This window comes from Musca autumnalis, unplaced genomic scaffold (genome assembly GCF_047663935.1).
Source record: "Musca autumnalis isolate F117 unplaced genomic scaffold, ASM4766393v1 scaffold_4, whole genome shotgun sequence".
NCBI lineage: Eukaryota > Metazoa > Arthropoda > Insecta > Diptera > Muscidae > Musca > Musca autumnalis.
Window position 1 is genome coordinate 237,067,146 of NW_027411977.1, and position 19,097 is coordinate 237,086,242.

Sequence of the window (19,097 nt, forward strand, 5' to 3'; positions counted from 1 at the left end):
ACATTTAATAAATTAAGTTTTATATTATTTTTAATAGTTTAAGTGTCCCATCGGGAGCAGAATTATTTCCTGATTATATTTAATTATAATTATGTGTTAATAAAGTTGCCCCAGTGACAATTTGTAATTTTTAAAGAAACTTTTCGTGTGTTTTTATTTCGCTCTGGCTCAAGCAGCCAATCTCATACATTTAATGGTGCCGAAACCCGGGAATTGTGGACAAAGAAACAAAGAACAGTGCATATTCCCAACAACTAAAACTAGAAAAAAAATAACATTCAGTGAACATTTTGTGCAAAATTAACTTCATGAAAATTAAAAAAATTGATCTTACACTAAAAAATCTTAATGCAATAAAATTAATCTAATCTTACTCACAACTGTGAACATTTTATTGATTACAAATTGGAGAATACAGTGTTCCAACAAAATATTAAAATAATTTTCTAAAATCAAACTGGAAAAAATTATTAATTATTGTTATCTGCCCCTATGCTGGGAAATATAATAAACAAAATATTTTAAACGTGAAATAAATATACTAACTAAATAACAATTCTGTGCGAACAAAAAATAAAGGAGGAAATTATTAATAAACTAAAGTTGGAAAAACATATCTGTGGCTTTTAAATCTGACCCTGAAAGGGATAAACATTTTGTGGAAATTCAAAGTGTACCAACAACTACACCTATTTGCCTCATACTGGTGAGAAATAAATAGACACTTTATTCGAAATTTATGAAAACTTCCCGTATTTTTTGGAAATATAATTTGCAATACATTTTTATTTGAGTACATATAAATTAAAAATGGAAGATTACTCAAGAGCCATCGAAGATCAGAAAATTTTATTGAGCCGCGTCCAGCGAATTGTTTCTGACTTCGATAAATTGTCCGACGGAGAAAAAACTCGCGGTTTGTGCCAAAGCTGTCTGGACAAAATTGATGAAATTGAGAAAACGTTTGAGGCAAACCATGAACAGCTTTTTGATGCCGTTCGGGACAAATCAATTAACCCTGAAGATGTCCCGTATTTTAAAGAGGATGTGCATTATTCCTTCTTTAAAGTTTATCTTAGTGGCAAAGGGAAATTACTCGACTCTATGGCTGACTATCGGCCTCCAAATTCTCCGAATTTCCACTCCACTTTTCATGCCTCGAGTTCTTCTCAAAGAAACGATTCAATTGTCCCAGATATTCGTCTTCCTAAAATCGACATTCCCACTTTCTCTGGGGATTATTTAAATTGGATCTCGTACAGAGATATGTTTGTTTCTCTTGTGCACAATAATCAAAGCTTATCCAATGTGCAAAAATATTATTTCTTGAAGAACTCTTGCCGCGATACTCCTCTGTCTATCGTCAATGAATACCCTGCCTCTGAAACGAGCTATGCTCTTGCGTGGGACGCATTAGATAAAAGATACCACAATAAAAGGAAAATTGCTGACACGGTCTTGAGAAAACTTCTCAATATCCCAAAATCAAATGGCTCTTGCGAAAGTGTAAAAACTCTTCTCGACTCAACGAGAAATTGCTTGGCTCTGTTGAGCACTTTAGGGATCGATTGTTCCAATTGGGATCCTCTACTCATACATATTACAGTGAGCAAATTGGATCTGCAAACGTGCAAAGAGTGGGAACAGTCATTGAAGGCAGCAACAGAAATCCCTAAAATTTCTGTATTATACAATTTTCTGGAAACAACGTTTCGCACACTGGAATCTATCGCTGAATACAGTGAGAGCGCTGCAAAGCCACAGTTTAAACCGAATAACTCAAAGTCGTTTCACTCGCAAAGAGTGACTCAAAATCGTCGTGTAAATATGGCTACTGTTAACGATGATAATTGTCCCTGTTGTGGGAAAAGACATTTTCTATACAAATGTTTTAAATTTGCCGCTTTGCCATCTGCCTCTAAGCGCGAGTTAATCAACTCAAAGAAAATTTGCCGTAATTGTTTGAACATTGGTCATTTCTCCAAGGACTGTAAATCGTTAAGTCGTTGTAAGTCATGCAACCAGTCTCATCACACGATTATGCATAACGAATACACAACAAATAATAGACCAAATGTTTCTAATACTGAAATTCGTAATGATAACGTAGCCTCCACTTCCTCTGCTGGGAATTCGAACGTCAATTTGTCTTTATTAAGCACTTCAGTTATGCCTCAGGTTTTGCTGGCAACGATTCGTGTAATAGTTAAAAGCGAATATGGAAATTTTAAATTAAGGGCCATTTTGGATCAAGGAGCACAGGCAACCTTAATAACGGAAAGAGCTTATCAACTATTACGTCTTCAAAAATGCAACACACTTGCTCGGATCACTGGTGTAGGGGGAGAAACAGTGGTTGTTAAGAAGTTTGTGAAGTTTACTCTTGCCTCTCACTATGAAGCTGGTTTTGAATTAAGAAGTCAGGCTTACGTCATGCCCTCCTTAAATAGTTATTGCGCTGGTCCAGTGGACAGACATAAATTGCCCTCATTAGCAGAATTCACCTTAGCTGACCCCGAATTTTATAAAAATGATCCCATTGATTTACTGATTGGAGGCGATTTATATGGAGACATTTTACTTCCGCAACAAAAGAAATTCGACAAAGGCATTTTCCTCCAACTTACCCATTTCGGGTGGATAGTTTCTGGTCCTACATCTGAAATCTCGTATGCTCAATCAGTCAACATAAATTTGTGTTCCCTTGATTCACAATTAAAGGCATTCTGGGAACAAGAAGAGCTGATCGAATTAAGAAAATTGACTCCTGAGGAAACAGCTTGTGAAGAGTTCTTCAAGGAAAATTACGCTCGTGACTCCGATGGAAGATATACTGTCGCCTTACCCTTTAGGTCTCAACTTCTCGGCAAATCTCCCCCTACCTTTAGTCATAGTGATTTCAGCGCTCTAAAACGACTGAAACAGGTCGAAAGTAAATTTACGAAAGAACCAAACTTTGCCTCAGAATATAAGAAGTTCATGGAGGAATATGAATCGTTAGGACATATGGTGAATATTGGTCCCTATCCTCAATCAATACAACACAATGGTTATTTTCTGCCTCATCATGGCGTTGTTCGGGAATCTAGTTCCACGACCAAACTTCGCGTGGTTTTCGATGGTAGCAGCAAAGGCATTTCTTCTCCTTCCTTAAATGAAGAACTTTTCCCTGGCCCTGCTCTGCAAAACGACCTGCCCGCAATAATTAACCGATGGCGACGATTTAAAATTGGGTTCAGGTCCGATCTGGAGAAAATGTTCCGACAAATTAGAGTGGTAGAAAATCATCAGCAGTTCCAGCAAATATTATGGCGAAACTCGGATTCTGATATTTGCGTATACAAACTTCAAACGGTCACTTATGGCACATCTGCGGCTCCATACCTCTCCATTAGAGTACTTCATCAGTTGGCAGAAGATGAAAATTCAACTTACCCTGAGGCCTGTAAGATTTTGAAAGCTGATACCTACGTTGATGATATTATCTCTGGTGCTGACTCAGAGTCAGAAGCAATATTCCTGCAACAACAATTGGTTCAACTTCTCTCTGCGGGAGGATTTAACTTAAGAAAATGGACGTCAAATTCTTCAGAACTTATGTCCCACATTCCAGAAGACTTTCGTGAAAAGGCAAACGTGTTCAATCTCAACGAACCAAATGTAGTAAAAGCTCTCGGACTAGGGTGGAATACAGATGACGATTCGTTTTCCTTCGAAGTTAACTTTCCTATAAAATCCGTAGTCACAAAGGCCTGTCTTCTCTCCGATGCTGCAAAGTTATATGATCCTCTCGGGTGGCTAGCCCCTGTCACGATTCAGGCGAAAATTTATTTCCAGAAATTATGGCTCGAAGGCATCGATTGGAAAGACGAAATTTCTTCCACCATGAAGTCCAATTGGAATACTTATCTCAAGGAGCTAAAGACTATAGAAAATATTTCTATACCCCGTTGGGTTGGTAGTTCTAAGGGATGTTCCGTTGAAATACACGGGTTTAGCGACGCTTCTACGTCAGCCTACGCTGCTGCGGTTTATATTAAAGTATTGAGTAACAATGGAGAAGGTGTAGTAAACTTACTACAGTCCAAAACGAAAGTTGCCCCTCTGAAGGTTTTGTCTGTCCCAAAATTGGAGCTGTGTGGAGCAACACTACTGGCAAAACTTATGCAAAAAGTACAACAGATGCTAGAGCTGAACATCACTAATGTATATTACTGGACTGATAGTATCACGGTTTTGTGCTGGCTCAGAGGTGAATCCTCAAGATGGAGCGTTTTCGTTGGAAACAGAGTGAGTGAAGTGCAACGACACTCAAACATTTCTCAGTGGCGCTATGTGTCAACACATGACAATCCGGCAGACTGTGCTTCCCGTGGAATTACGTCGACTGAGTTAGTTCAACATTCTCTTTGGTGGACTGGTCCTCTCTGGCTCTCTCAGCCTCAATCCCTCTGGCCCAAGCAGCCAGATAACAGTTTTGAAACAAACCTGGAAAAGCGGAAGTCATCTCTGAATGTGAACTCATCTACGGTCTCAAATTATTCGGATTTATTAACTAAATACTCATCTCTAACAAAATTGACTCGAGTAATGGCGTATATTTTGCGGTTTCTTCAACACAAACCTGATTCTAAACTCCGTTTTACCGGCTTTCTCCGAGCAGCGGAATTGAATAAAGCGCTACAAAGGATTGTTCTGATGTCCCAAGAAGTCGATTTCCCTGAGGAGATAAAACAACTCAAGAAAGGAATAAGTATTCATTCCAGCAGCCGAATTGCACAACTTTGTCCATTTCTGGATGATGATAGCGTATTGCGTGTTGGTGGCAGACTTCATAAAGCAAAGTTTAATTACGATTTTAAGCATCCTATGCTTTTGTCGAAGCATAGTCCTTTAGCTCTTCTAGTCTTTAAAGATGCTCATGAGAAGACACTACATGGTGGTCTAATCCAAATGCAGGCTTATGTTACAAGAAGGTTCTGGATTCTTTCTGCTCGCAATCTGGCTAAAAAGGTTCAACGACAATGTCTAACATGCTTCAAGTACAAAGCCACATCCCTGCAACAAATTATGGGCAATCTTCCGTCCGTTAGGCTTCAACCTACACGGCCTTTCAAACACAGTGGTGTTGACTACGCTGGCCCTATAACCATCAAGCAATCGACCGCTAGAAACTCCGTCACAACCAAAGGTTACATATGCCTCTTCATCTGCATGGTCACCAAAGCACTTCATCTTGAAGCTGTAACTAGCCTGTCAACGGATGCTTTTATTGCCGCCTTCAGAAGATTTACCTCACGCCGTGGTTTGTGCTCAAATCTGTACTCTGATTGTGGCACAAATTTCATTGGCTCAAACAAAGAGCTTAAAATTCTCCAAAGACGAAGCACCGAATCTCTCCCTGAAGACTTGGCAACCCTGTTAGCTGACAATGGCACAACCTGGCATTTTATACCACCGGCTTCCCCAAACTTTGGAGGACTTTGGGAAGCTGGCGTCAAATCTACGAAGCATCATTTAAAAAGAATCATGGGTAATCGCATTTTAACATATGAAGAACTGGCAACTCTATTGGCTCAAATTGAAGGTTGTCTAAACTCAAGGCCACTGTGTCCCATGTCCTCTGATCCTTCAGACTGCGAAGCTCTAACTCCATCCCATTTTCTCGTTGGAGAACCAATTCTTTCTGTCCCAGACGAAAATCTATTGGATTGCTCCATTGATAGACTTTCCCGGTGGAAAGTGGTACAACTTCTCAAACAGCAGTTCTGGAAACGATGGTCATCCGAATATGTGAACCGACTGCAATCTCGTCCCAAATGGCTGAAGCCCCAGAAGAATATAGAAGTTGGAGATTTGGTCCTTATCTTCGATGAAAGACTTCCTCCAGGTCAATGGCCACTTGCCCGAATAACAGAAGTTCATCCTGGTGCTGATGGAAGAGTAAGAGTAGTGTCCCTGAAGTCTAATGGCAAACTCTACAAACGCCCGGTCTCAAAGGTCGCCCTTCTGCCTCTTCAAGAAGAATTTAATTCCCCACAAGATGAAGAAGAAAGTTGCTGTGAGCAGAGGCACAGCTCGGAAACCGAATAAAAACCTCATCATATGTCGTACCCCTTGGTCAAGAACAGTTGTTCTTTGTGCGGGGGAATGTTGGAGCAAAAGTCATTATATTACGATATTATTTTATTTCAATTATTATTCTTTTTCTTATTATTCAGTTCAATTTATTATCATTAACTTAAATAATCATTTTATATTTGCCCATTCATTTGCAATTGTCCCCACTTGCATCATAAATTGCCCAACTGGCATCCCTACCTGCATTAAAAATATTCTAATTTTTTCTATTCTTCTTTTAATCGTGTCCTCAACGATTCAAGGCCAAACATTGTGTCACAGCATAAGCTGGACTTTGAACCTTATTTACTGCCTCTGTTAGGCTATGCGTTATTATTGTTGTTGTCGCTCACGCATTATTTATTTTGGTAAATTTCTCTATTTACAATAATGCACCAATAAGCGACAACGTTGGCAAAGCATAGCGTAAGCAGAGACAGTAAATAGGAGATGCTTCCTTGTTATGTTTACAATTATAAATCAAATTTTTTAGTCGTGTTATGATTCTCTGCCTTGCTGCAATATTTCGTTTTACTAAATTCTGCCGTGCTGCTATAAATAAAGTCAAACCTTGTTCAATTAAATAACCTAAATCGCGATTAATGCTATATCGTTTACATTTAATAAATTAAGTTTTATATTATTTTTAATAGTTTAAGTGTCCCATCGGGAGCAGAATTATTTCCTGATTATATTTAATTATAATTATGTGTTAATAAAGTTGCCCCAGTGACAATTTGTAATTTTTAAAGAAACTTTTCGTGTGTTTTTATTTCGCTCTGGCTCAAGCAGCCAATCTCATACACACCCTTTTATTCGGAAAGGGTCGATATAAACACCCTTTCATTCGGAAGGGGTCTATAGAAGCACCCTTTCATTCGGAAAGGGTCTATAGAAACACCCTTTCATTCGGAAGGGTTCAATGGAATCACCCTTTCATTCGGAAATGGTCTATAGAAGCACTTTTTCACTCGAAAGGGTCTATAGAAGCACCCTTTCATTGGGAAAGGGCATATAGAAACACCCTTTCATTCGGAAGGGTTCGATGGAATCACCCTTTCATTCGGAAGGGTTCGATGGAATCACCCTTTCATTCGGAAGGGTTCGATGGAATCACCCCTTCATTCGGAAAGGGTCTATAGAAGCACCCTTTCATTCGGAAGGGGCCGATGGAATCACCCTTTCATTCGGAAAGGGTCTATAGAAGCACCCTTTCATTCGGAAAGGGACTATAGAAGCACCCTCTCTTTCGGAAAGGGTCTATAAAAACACCCTTTCATTCGGAAAGGGTATATAGATACACCCTTTCATTCGGAAAGGGTTTATAGATACACCCTTTAATTCGGAAATGGTCTATAGAAGTACCCTTTATTCGGAAGAGGCCGATGGAATAACCCTTTCATTCGGAAAGGGTCTATAGAAGCACCCTTTCATTCGGAAGGTGCTGGTAGAATCATCCTTTCATTCGGAAAGGGTCTTTAGAAGCACCTTTTTATTCGGAAAAGGCCTATCGAAACACCCTTTCATCCGGAAAGGGTCTACAGAAGCATCCTTTCATTCGGAAGTGGCCGATAGAATCACGCTTTCATTCGGAAATTGTCTATAGAAGCACTCTTTCACTCGGAAAGGGTATATAGCTGCACCCTTTCATTCGGAAGGGGTCTATAGAAGCACTCTTTCACTCGAAAGGGTCTATAGAAGCACCCATTCCTTCGGAAAGTGTCTATAGAAACACTCTTCCATATGAAAAGGGTCTTCAGAAGGGTTCATAGAGCCACCTTTGCATTCGGATAGGGTCTATAAAAGCACCCTTTCATTCGGAAAAGGTCTATAGACGCTCCCTTGCATTTGGAAATTGTCTATAGAAACACCCTTTCATTCGGAAAGTGTCTACAGAGGCATCCTTTCATTCGGAAATGGTCTATATAGGCATTGTTTCATTCGGAAGTGGCACCATTTCATTAGGAAGGGGTCTTTAGAAGCATCCTTTCGTTCGCAAAGAAGATGTACAAGAAATCCTCAGAGATTTTCCTTCGTGTCAAAAAAGGCACAGTATGCCCTCGGATGTCTTCTTCTGTGACATACAAAGCACAAGAAGGTGTCAGAGATTTTCTTCTGTACCATACAGAGCACAGAAAGGCCTCGAAGGTTTTCCTTTGTGTCACACAGGGCACAAGAAGACTTCAGAGGACTTCTTCTGTGCCATACGAAGCACAAGAGGTCCTCATAGGTGATCTTCTGAGCCGTACAAAGCACAAGAAGGCTTAAGAGGTCTTCTTCAGTGCTATACAGAGCACAAGAGGGCAGTGTAAGTCTTTATCCGTTTCATACAGAATACAAAAAAGTTTCAGAGGTTTCCTTCTGTTCCACACAGACCACAAGAAGGCCTCAGAAGACTTCGTCTGTGTCATACAGTGTACAATAAGACCTTAGAGGTCTTCTTTTACCTTTTCAGAGATCTTTTGTGTCGTACAGACCAATAGAAGGTCTCTGCTATGCAGCTACGAAATCCTCTGAAGGTCTTCTTTTGAGCTGCAATACTGCCAAGAAAACCTCTGCGGAATTGTTTTGAGGTATTGTAGAGCAAAGAATATTTTTGAGGTCTTCCTCTTGTTTTGTGATGAGCTGCTACAGAGCTGAGAAGACCGCGGAGGCTTTCTTCTGAGTTACTATATAGCCAAGAAGACCTGTGAGGAATCGGAGGCTTATCTCTGTGGTGCTATACTGTCAACAAAACCGTGAAGGTCTTCTTTTTAGCCTTTCTTCTGAGTTACTGTATAGCCAAGAAGACCTGTGAGGAATCGGAGGCTTATCTCTGGGATGCTATACTGTCAACAAAACCTTGAAGGTCTTCTTTTGAGTTGCTATACCGCCTAGATGACGTCGGATATCTTCTTCTTGGCTGTTATACAACATAGAAGAGTTTTGAGCCCAATAGAGCAGAAAGCATAATTTTAAAATAGAGGAAGATAGCAATCAAGCAACCAGCGTGATAAAATCGAAGCCCTCACTGAAAGAAAGGATGCTTCTGTAGACCCTTTTTGAAGAAAAAACTGCTTCTGTAGTCTGCTTTTGTTGGAAGTTGATTTTTGTGGAATATTAAATTTTGAAGCACAATAATATTTTCGGCAGGTCTGGAATTAAATTCGTTACCCTGCCAAGCGCACTTTAAAGAATTTTTCAATTTTTAAAATCTTAAATCTATAACAATAGAAAAAATAACAATCGAAAAAATGTAACAGTAAAAGGCTATATAATTTTTCATTTTCCACATTTTCATGAGTTTCAATAGGCCATGTGTGGCAAATAAGGCTTTCAAAGCTTTTCAATGACTGTTCAAAAAACTGAAAATAAATAAAAAAAGGCATTGCGATGAAGGAAATACCCACACACCCACATGATATGAAGGATTCGTTTCTTTTTTTGGCAGAAAATAAATCTGTTGAAAATCTTAAACAGCAACAACAACAACACCATTAACAATAGCAATAAAAGCTAAGCAATAATTTAGAAAAAAGCAAACAAAAGATTTCAGAACAAACACACGCATACACACATTACACAAAAAATCAGCAAACAACAATGAAAATTACAATAACATACCAAAGTAATTGCAAAATAATACATGAGATAAATAAAGGAGCAACAAAAAAGGATGTACAGAAGAATGAAAAAAGAATAAATCAACAAGGATTCCAACAAACGTTTTCATCTTCCGCATTTTCGCAAATTCACAGCAAGCAATTGTTTGAGGGAGGGGTGAGGTAGCTTGCACAAGCTAAAGTGAAAAAAATTGAAAAACTCCATTTATTGTGGGTGGGTAAAGTGAAATGGAGAAAAGTGACTGGGATGGGCAGATGAAGAAAATCCAGCCAAAATTATACAAACTCACAAACACACATATATTTTTCAAACTTTATAACATTATGACGTAAATAGGCCTCAATGAAATCAACACAAACAATGATGCTTGTATATATTTGAGTCCAGGGAGCAGTTAAAAGTTGCCTTCTTTTCATATCCGGAACTTAGATGATAAGAGACGTATGGTATGTGTACATTAAAAAGAAGCTAATAATAAATGTGAGAGTATGCACGAAGTGTTCTTTAAAATAAATTTGAATTTTTAAAGCGATAGAAATTTGGATGGGGATATATAGAAGCGGGTTTTTTTCAGAATAGGGACGAAAGAAACACCCTTTCATTCAGAATGGTACTAAAGAAGCACCCTCCAAATGTCTCATTTATACCTTCCATAGATCTATCGCTGGATAGATGGGCTCTAAGGCCATCTATCGTTAGATAGATGCGCTCAAAGGCCATCTAACGTTAGATAGATGCGCTCAAACGCCATCTAACGTTAGATAGATGCGCTCAAAAGCCATCTATCGCTGGATAGATGGGCTCAATGGCCATCTATCGCTGGATAGATGGGATCAATGGCCATCTATCGCTGGATAGATGGGCTCAATGGCCATCTATCGCTGGATAGATGGGCTCAATGGCCATCTATCGCTGGATAGATGGGCTCAATGGCCATCTATCGCTGGATAGATGGGCTCAATGGCCATCTATCGCTGGATAGATGGGCTCAATGGCCATCTATCGCTGGATAGATGGGCTCAATGGCCATATATCGCTGGATAGATGGGCTCAATGGCCATCTATCGCTGGATAGATGGGCTCACTGGCCATCTACCGCTGGATAGATGGGCTCAATGGCCATCTATCGCTGGATAGATGGGCTCAATGGCCATCTATCGCTGGATAGATGGGCTCAATGGCCATCTATCGCTGGATAGATGGGCTCAATGGCCATCTATCGCTGGATAGATGGGCTCAATGGCCATCTATCGCTGGATAGATGGGCTCAATGGCCATCTATCGCTGGATAGATGGGCTCAATGGCCATCTATCGCTGGATAGATGGGCTCAATGGCCATCTATCGCTGGATAGATGGGCTCAATGGCCATCTATCGCTGGATAGATGGGCTCAATGGCCATCTATCGCTGGATAGATGGGCTCAATGGCCATCTATCGCTGGATAGATGGGCTCAATGGCCATCTATCGCTGGATAGATGGGCTCAATGGCCATCTATCGCTGGATAGATGGGCTCAATGGCCATCTATCGCTGGATAGATGGGCTCAATGGCCATCTATCGCTGGATAGATGGGCTCAATGGCCATCTATCGCTGGATAGATGGGCTCAATGGCCATCTATCGCTGGATAGATGGGCTCAATGGCCATCTATCGCTGGATAGATGGGCTCAATGGCCATCTATCGCTGGATAGATGGGCTCAATGGCCATCTATCGCTGGATAGATGGGCTCAATGGCCATCTATCGCTGGATAGATGGGCTCAATGGCCATCTATCGCTGGATAGATGGGCTCAATGGCCATCTATCGCTGGATAGATGGGCTCAATGGCCATCTATCGCTGGATAGATGGGCTCAATGGCCATCTATCGCTGGATAGATGGGCTCAATGGCCATCTATCGCTGGATAGATGGGCTCAATGGCCATCTATCGCTGGATAGATGGGCTCAATGGCCATCTATCGCTGGATAGATGGGCTCAATGGCCATCTATCGCTGGATAGATGGGCTCAATGGCCATCTATCGCTGGATAGATGGGCTCAATGGCCATCTATCGCTGGATAGATGGGCTCAATGGCCATTTATCGCTGGATAGATGGGCTCAATGGCCATCTATCGCTGGATAGATGGGCTCAATAGCCATCTATCGCTGGATAGATGGGCTCAATGGCCATCTATCGCTGGATATATGGGCTCAATGGCCATCTATCGCTGGATAGATGGGCTCAATGGCCATCTATCGCTGGATATATGGGCTCAATGGCCATCTATCGCTGGATAGATGGGCTCAATAGCCATCTATCGCTGGATAGATGGGCTCAATGGCCATCTATCGCTGGATAGATGGGCTCAATAGCCATCTATCGCTGGATAGATGGGCTCAATGGCCATCTATCGCTGGATAGATGGGCTCAATAGCCATCTATCGCTGGATAGATGGGCTCAATGGCCATCTATCGCTGGATAGATGGGCTCAATTGCCATCTATCGCTGGATAGATGGGATCAATGGCCATCTATCGCTGGATAGATGGGATCAATGGCCATCTATCGCTGGATAGATGGGATCTAAGGCCATCTATCACTGGATAGATGGGCTCTAAGGCCATCTATCGTGAGTTAGATGGGCTCAATGGCCATCTATCGCTGGATAGATGGGCTCAATGGCCATCTATCGCTGGATGGATGGGCTCAATGGCCATCTATCGCTGGATAGATGGGCTCAATGGCCATCTATCGCTGGATAGATGGGCTCAATGGCCATCTATCGCTGGATAGATGGGCTCAATGGCCATCTATCGCTGGATAGATGGGCTCAATGGCCATCTATCGCTGGATAGATGGGCTCAATGGCCATCTATCGCTGGATAGATGGGCTCAATGGCCATCTATCGCTGGATAGATGGGCTCAATGGACATCTATCGCTGGATAGATGGTCTCAATGGCCATCTATCGCTGGATAGATGGGCTCAATGGCCATCTGTCGCTGGGTAGATGGGCTCAATGGCCATCTATCGCTGGATAGATGGGCTCAATGGCCATCTATCGCTGGATGGATGAGTTCAATGGCCATCTATCGCTGGATAGATGGGCTCAATGGCCATCTACCGCTGGATAGATGGGCTCAATGGCCATCTATCGCTAGATGGATGGGTTCAATGGCCATCTATCGCTGGATAGATGAGCTCAATGGCCATCTATCGCTGGATAGATGGGCTCAATGGACATCTATCGCTGGATAGATGGTCTCAATGGCCATCTATCGCTGGGTAGATGGGCTCAATGGCCATCTATCGCTGGATAGATGGGCTCAATGGGCTCTAAGGCCATCTATCGCTGGATAGATGGGCTCTAAGGCCATCTATCACTGGATAGATGGGCTCTAAGGCCATCTATCACTGGATAGATGGGCTCTAAGGCCATCTATCACTGGATAGATGGGCTCTAAGGCCATCTATCACTGGATAGATGGGCTCTAAGGCCATCTATCACTGGATAGATGGGCTCTAAGGCCATCTATGACTGGATAGATGGGCTCTAAGGCCATCTATCACTGGATAGATGGGCTCAATGGCCATCTATCGCTGGATAGATGGGCTCAATGGCCATCTATCGCTGGATAGATGGGCTCAATTGCCATCTATCGCTGGATAGATGGGCTCAATGGCCATCTATCGCTGGATAGATGGGCTCAATGGCCATCTATCGCTGGATAGATGGGTTCAATGGCCATCTATCGCTGGATAGATGGGCTCAATGGCCATCTATCGCTGGATAGATGGGCTCAATGGCCATCTATCGCTGGATAGATGGGCTCAATGGCCATCTATCGCTGGATAGATGGGCTCAATGGCCATCTATCGCTGGATAGATGGGCTCAATGGCCATCTATCGCTGGATAGATGGGCTCAATGACCATCTATCGCTGGATAGATGGGCTCAATGACCATCTATCGCTGGATAGATGGGCTCAATGGCCATCTATCGCTGGATAGATGGGTTCAATCTATCGCTGGATAGATGGGCTCAATGGCCATCTACCGCTGGATAGATGGGCTCTAAGGCCATCTATCACTGGATAGATGGGCTCTAAGGCCATCTATCACTGGATAGATGGGCTCTAAGGCAATCTATCACTGGATAGATGGGCTCTAAGGCCATCTATCACTGGATAGATGGGCTCAATGGCCATCTATCGCTGGATGGATGGCTTCAATGGCCATCTATCGCTGGGTAGATGGGCTCAATGGCCATCTGTCGCTGGGTAGATGGGCTCAATGGCCATCTATCGCTGGATAGATGGGCTCAATGGCCATCTATCGCTGGATAGATGGGCTCAATGGCCATCTATCGCTGGATAGATGGGCTCAATGGCCATCTATCGCTGGATAGATGGGCTCAATGGCCATCTATCGCTGGATAGATGGGCTCAATGGCCATCTATCGCTGGATAGATGGGCTCAATGGCCATCTATCGCTGGATAGATGGGCTCAATGGCCATCTATCGCTGGATAGATTGGCTCAATGGCCATCTATATTGAGTTAGATGGGCTCAATGGCCATCTATCGCTGGATAGATGGGCTCAATGGCCATCTATCGCTGGATAGATGGGCTCAATGGCCATCTATCGCTGGATAGATGGGCTCAATGGCCATCTATCGCTGGATAGATGGGCTCAATGGCCATCTATCGCTGGATAGATGGGCTCAATGGCCATCTATCGCTGGATAGATGGGCTCAATGGCCATCTATCGCTGGATAGATGGGCTCAATGGCCATCTATCGCTGGATAGATGGGCTCAATGGCCATCTATCGCTGGATAGATGGGCTCAATGGCCATCTATCGCTGGATAGATGGGCTCAATGGCCATCTATCGCTGGATAGATGGGCTCAATGGCCATCTATCGCTGGATAGATGGGCTCAATGGCCATCTATCGCTGGATAGATGGGCTCAATGGCCATCTATCGCTGGATAGATGGGCTCAATGGCCATCTATCGCTGGATAGATGGGCTCAATGGCCATCTATCGCTGGATAGATGGGCTCAATGGCCATCTATCGCTGGATAGATGGGCTCAATGGCCATCTATCGCTGGATAGATGGGCTCAATGGCCATCTATCGCTGGATAGATGGGCTCAATGGCCATCTATCGCTGGATAGATGGGCTCAATTGCCATCTATCGCTGGATAGATGGGCTCAATGGCCATCTATCGTGAGTTAGATGGGCTCAATGGCCATCCATCGTTAGATAGATGGGCTTAAAGGTCATCTATCGTGACATTGATGGCCTTAAAGGTCATCTTTCGTGAGATAGATGGGCTCTAAGACCATCTATCGCTGGATAGATGGGCTCAATGGTCATCTTGAAAATAAATTTGATTTTTTAAAGGGATAGAAATTTCGATGGAAATATATCGAAGCACGCTTTTTTCAGAAAAGGAACTATAGAAACACCCTTTCATTCAGAACGGGGCTAAAGAAGGACCCTATCGTACAGACAGGGGCTATAGAAGCACCCTCCAAATGAATCCTTCTAACCTTCCATAGATTTTTACCATGAAAATGCTAATAATACATCCATAAGGTTGAGGTTTATGTCGTGAACTGTCCTGCAAATATTTTTTTTTTCATTATTGTTATTTAACACCATTAATTATTGTTACAATTAATTAAAAATAAAATAATAATAATGGACCTCGCACATATAAACAATGTCACCATGTCTCTATTATCCATTTTCGAGAAAATTTATAGATGTGACACATTGTTGTTTGGCGATATATTTTTAAATCCATTTACATTTATGTCAACTGTCAATTGGACAAACTTAATTTACAATGTCAATAATTTTAAAATACATTTTTAATTTGTTGTTGTTTTATTTGCACATCGTAAAAATTGTTGTGTTAATAATGAAAAGGTATGAATTGCAGGTTGTCATTGCCAGGCGGTTATTGTTGTTGTTGTTGGTAGGTAATGCCATATCAACTAACCAGCAGAATGTAGTAATAGGTTGGTTGGTTGGTATGTCATTATGTGTAGAATGTGGGTCCACATGTGTGTACACTTAAACACATGTATTGTTGTTAAATATATTATGTATGTACGTATTAAGTTACAATAAATAACAATATAGGTGACAAAATCACTTAAAATATAAACCACAGAGATATACGTACGTATTTTAAATAATACGACAGCCTATTGAATAAGGTAGGTACTTACATCGATATGTGTACATAGTCATTGTGCATTTTGACAAGCTACAGTGGGAAAGAAAACTGAGCAGAGGTCTTCTGATAACATCGTTTTGGCTATAAAACCAATTTTAAGGTATTGCATGCAAAAGCCCTAAAGGTAGAAGATCTTCAAATAACATTTTAAAAGCTTTCTATAGATATCGTATCTTCAAATGATCTTCTATTGAATGAAGGCTTTCTATAGCTCGAAGATCTTCGAAATACTTTCTCTAGGCAAGAGGACTTTTATAGACAGAATACCTTTAAGGGCTTTGAATATGCAGAATATCTTCAAAGGGTCTTCACAGAAAGACTTTGACCAAAATTACTTCTGTGGATAGACGGTCTTCATATGCTTTTCTATAAATAACACAAAATTCTTAATCTGTTCTTTAGAAGACTTTCTGCCAGTACAGAGTATCTAATTTGCTTAAAGTCTTTCCTCTTTGTAAAACAATCTATTCAACATCTTTAGTCTGTAAAAGACCTCTCGTCCACTCTCATTCATATCGAAGATTTTTCAAAACCCATCTGAATGGTGAATCCCTTTTGGAAGTTCCTCTATATTATTATTCTACCTATGAAGGTATGTTGGCAATATACTATCGTATGTGACCTTCTTTCTGTAGCAGGTAGCTCGTATAACCTTAGAAACCCTCTTAAGGGACCTCTATCCACAGAATAACCATGTATCAAGTCGTTGGCTACATTTTATCTACAAAAGACCTTTGGAGCCTTCGAATAACTTCTACCTCTTGGGGCCTTATATTTATTTAAGTATACTAGACTAGGTCTTTGAATGACTTCTACCTGTTAAATGTCTACGCGTACGCACTATCAACAGCAAGTTTTCGGAGGCCCCAGGATTAGAAGACTTTAACGTATGCGATGTTTCTGAAAATTGAGGATGGGGGTCTTCTATCTTTAGAAGGTCTTTGTATGCTTTACATCTGAAGAAGACCCTTGGAGACCTTATATAGAAAGCCTTTAGAGGACTTTTAGTTATAAATGTCCTTTGGAGGGTTTTGCTGGTCGTCTCTATATACATAGAAGGCCTTTGAAGATCTTATATCTATTGAAGATATTTGAAGACTTTCTATGTATAGATGACTTTGGAGGCCTTTGTCCATAAAAGCCAATTGGTGGTATTTTTCAGATGAAATTTTTTGGATATTTTTAATCTATTGAAGACCTTTGGATTTGTTCTATACAGTATAGAATTTGTTAAATATGGGGAGGGGGTCTTTATCTATGAAAATTCTTGAAAAGTATTTTTCCTACAGAATAGATATTGAAGGTCTTCTTTCTGAAGTATTGTGTTTGAGGTCATCCTTTCTATACTTTCTATTCATAAACGGCTGTTGGAGGCCTTACAAATATAGATGACCTTTGAATGCCATCTATCTTTTGTTTATAAAAGACTCATGGAAGTCTTCAACCACTAGAAGGCTTTAGGAGATTTTACCCGTACAATACTAGTGGGCGACTTCTACCTATAGAAAACATTTGAATCTTTCTACCTGTTGTGTGCCTAGGAAGGACGTCTACCTAGAGAAACCCTTTGTAGCTTTCTACCTGTACAAAAGGCTTTAAGAGCTTTTTACCCGTATAATACTAATGGGCGACTTCTACCTATAGAAAACATGTGATTCTTTCTACCTGTTGTGTGCCTAGGGAGGACGTCTACCTACATAAACCCTTTGTAGCTTTCTACCTGTAGAACGCCTATGGTGGAATTTTATCTCTAGAAGGTCTTTTAAGCTTCCTACATGTATAATGTCCTATAGAAGGCATTCCGATCTAGCTGGGAAATGGGCTTGGAGTTCTTTTTTCTACAGAAGGCGTTTGGACGCCTTTCATCTAAGCTTTAGATGACTTTGGACTGCCATCGATCTACAGAAGACATTTGAAGGCCTTCTATATGTAGATAGTTTATTTCTTCAGAGACTTCCTACAAGGGGATGGCCTTTAAAGACCTTCTACTTATAGTTGCAGGCCAGCATGCCGTCCACTGCGGGTCAGACTCAGCTGGTTTTATTTGTACAATAACATGTAGAAAAGAAAACCTTGGACGTATTTTGTGTTGTCTAGCATATAGGAAAACACCTGTTAGATCTTCCAATACTGTGTAGAACTCTTCTTGGTACAGAAGAACACCTCTGGCACCTGAATGGCACCGAAGAAGACCTGTTAGACACCGAAGACGACATCTGAGACGTATTTGTACACTGTATGACACGGAAGATAACCTCTAAGATATTCTTGTAAGAGCTAGATAGAGAAAGAGGCCTTCTTCTGTTCTGGATGTTGCTAAAGAAGACCACTGACATATTTTTGTGCTCTGAAAGGCAACGAAAAATAGCTCTGAGATCTTAGTTTGATTGCTAGACAGCACAAGTATACCTCGGAAAACTTTTGTTGTGTGCTAAACAGCACGGGAAGACCTCAGGTGTATTCTTTTATAAGTTGGGTAGCCCCCATAAAATCTCAAAAGTCTTCTTCTGAGAGCTCCACAGCACCAGAAGCCGTCAGTGGTCTTCTTCTGTGCTCTACATAGCACCAAAGGACTTCAGAAGTTTTCTTCTGAGCTCTTTACAGCACCAGAAGACATCAGAGGTCTTCTTCTGTGCTCTAGACAGACCACAGAGGTCTGTCGCTATATCGCTGGATAGATGGGCTTTAAGGCCATCTATCGCTGGATAGATGGGCTGTAAGGCCATCTATCGCTGGATAGATGGGCTGTAAGGCCATCTATCGCTGGATAGATGGGCTTTAAGGCCATCTATCGCTGGATAGATGGGCTCAAAGGCCATCTATCGCTGGATAGATGGGCTTTAAGGCCATCTATCGCTGGATAGATGAGCTTTAAGGCCATCTATCGCTGGATATTGCTGAATAGATGGGCTCAAAGGCCATCTATTGCTGAATAGATGGGCTCAATGACCATCTATTGCTGAATAGATGGGCTCAAAGGCCATCTATTGCTGAATAGATGGGCTCAAAGACCATTTATTGCTGAATAGATGGGCTTCAAGGCCATCTATCACTGGATAGATGGGCTCAAAGGCCATCTGTCGCTGGATGGATGAGCTCAAAGGCCATCTGTCGCTGGATGGATGGGCTC

At 41.6% G+C, this 19,097-nt stretch overlaps 2 protein-coding genes across 5 annotated transcripts in view; both read left to right on the forward strand.

The window, feature by feature from the left end:
• fz2 (frizzled 2) overlaps nt 1–19,097 on the forward strand; it is a 604,999-nt gene that overhangs the window by 35,946 nt on the left and 549,956 nt on the right. The window lies entirely within an intron of this gene.
• LOC141403291 (uncharacterized) lies at nt 2,434–6,093 on the forward strand. The gene is made up of 2 exons (XM_073985479.1): nt 2,434–3,660; nt 5,014–6,093. The coding sequence occupies exons 1-2, from the start codon at nt 2,434–2,436 to the stop codon at nt 6,091–6,093; spliced, it is 2,307 nt and encodes a 768-aa protein (XP_073841580.1).

What these genes read in the sequence shown, in the direction of transcription:
- LOC141403291 (XM_073985479.1), top strand. Translation starts at nt 2,434, where the DNA reads ATGCCCTCCTTAAATAGTTATTGCGCTGGTCCAGTGGACAGACATAAA. An exon ending in TCAATCTCAACGAACCAAAT is followed by an intron (nt 3,661 to 5,013) that starts GTAGTAAAAGCT and finishes CTGGCTAAAAAG; the next exon opens with GTTCAACGACAATGTCTAAC.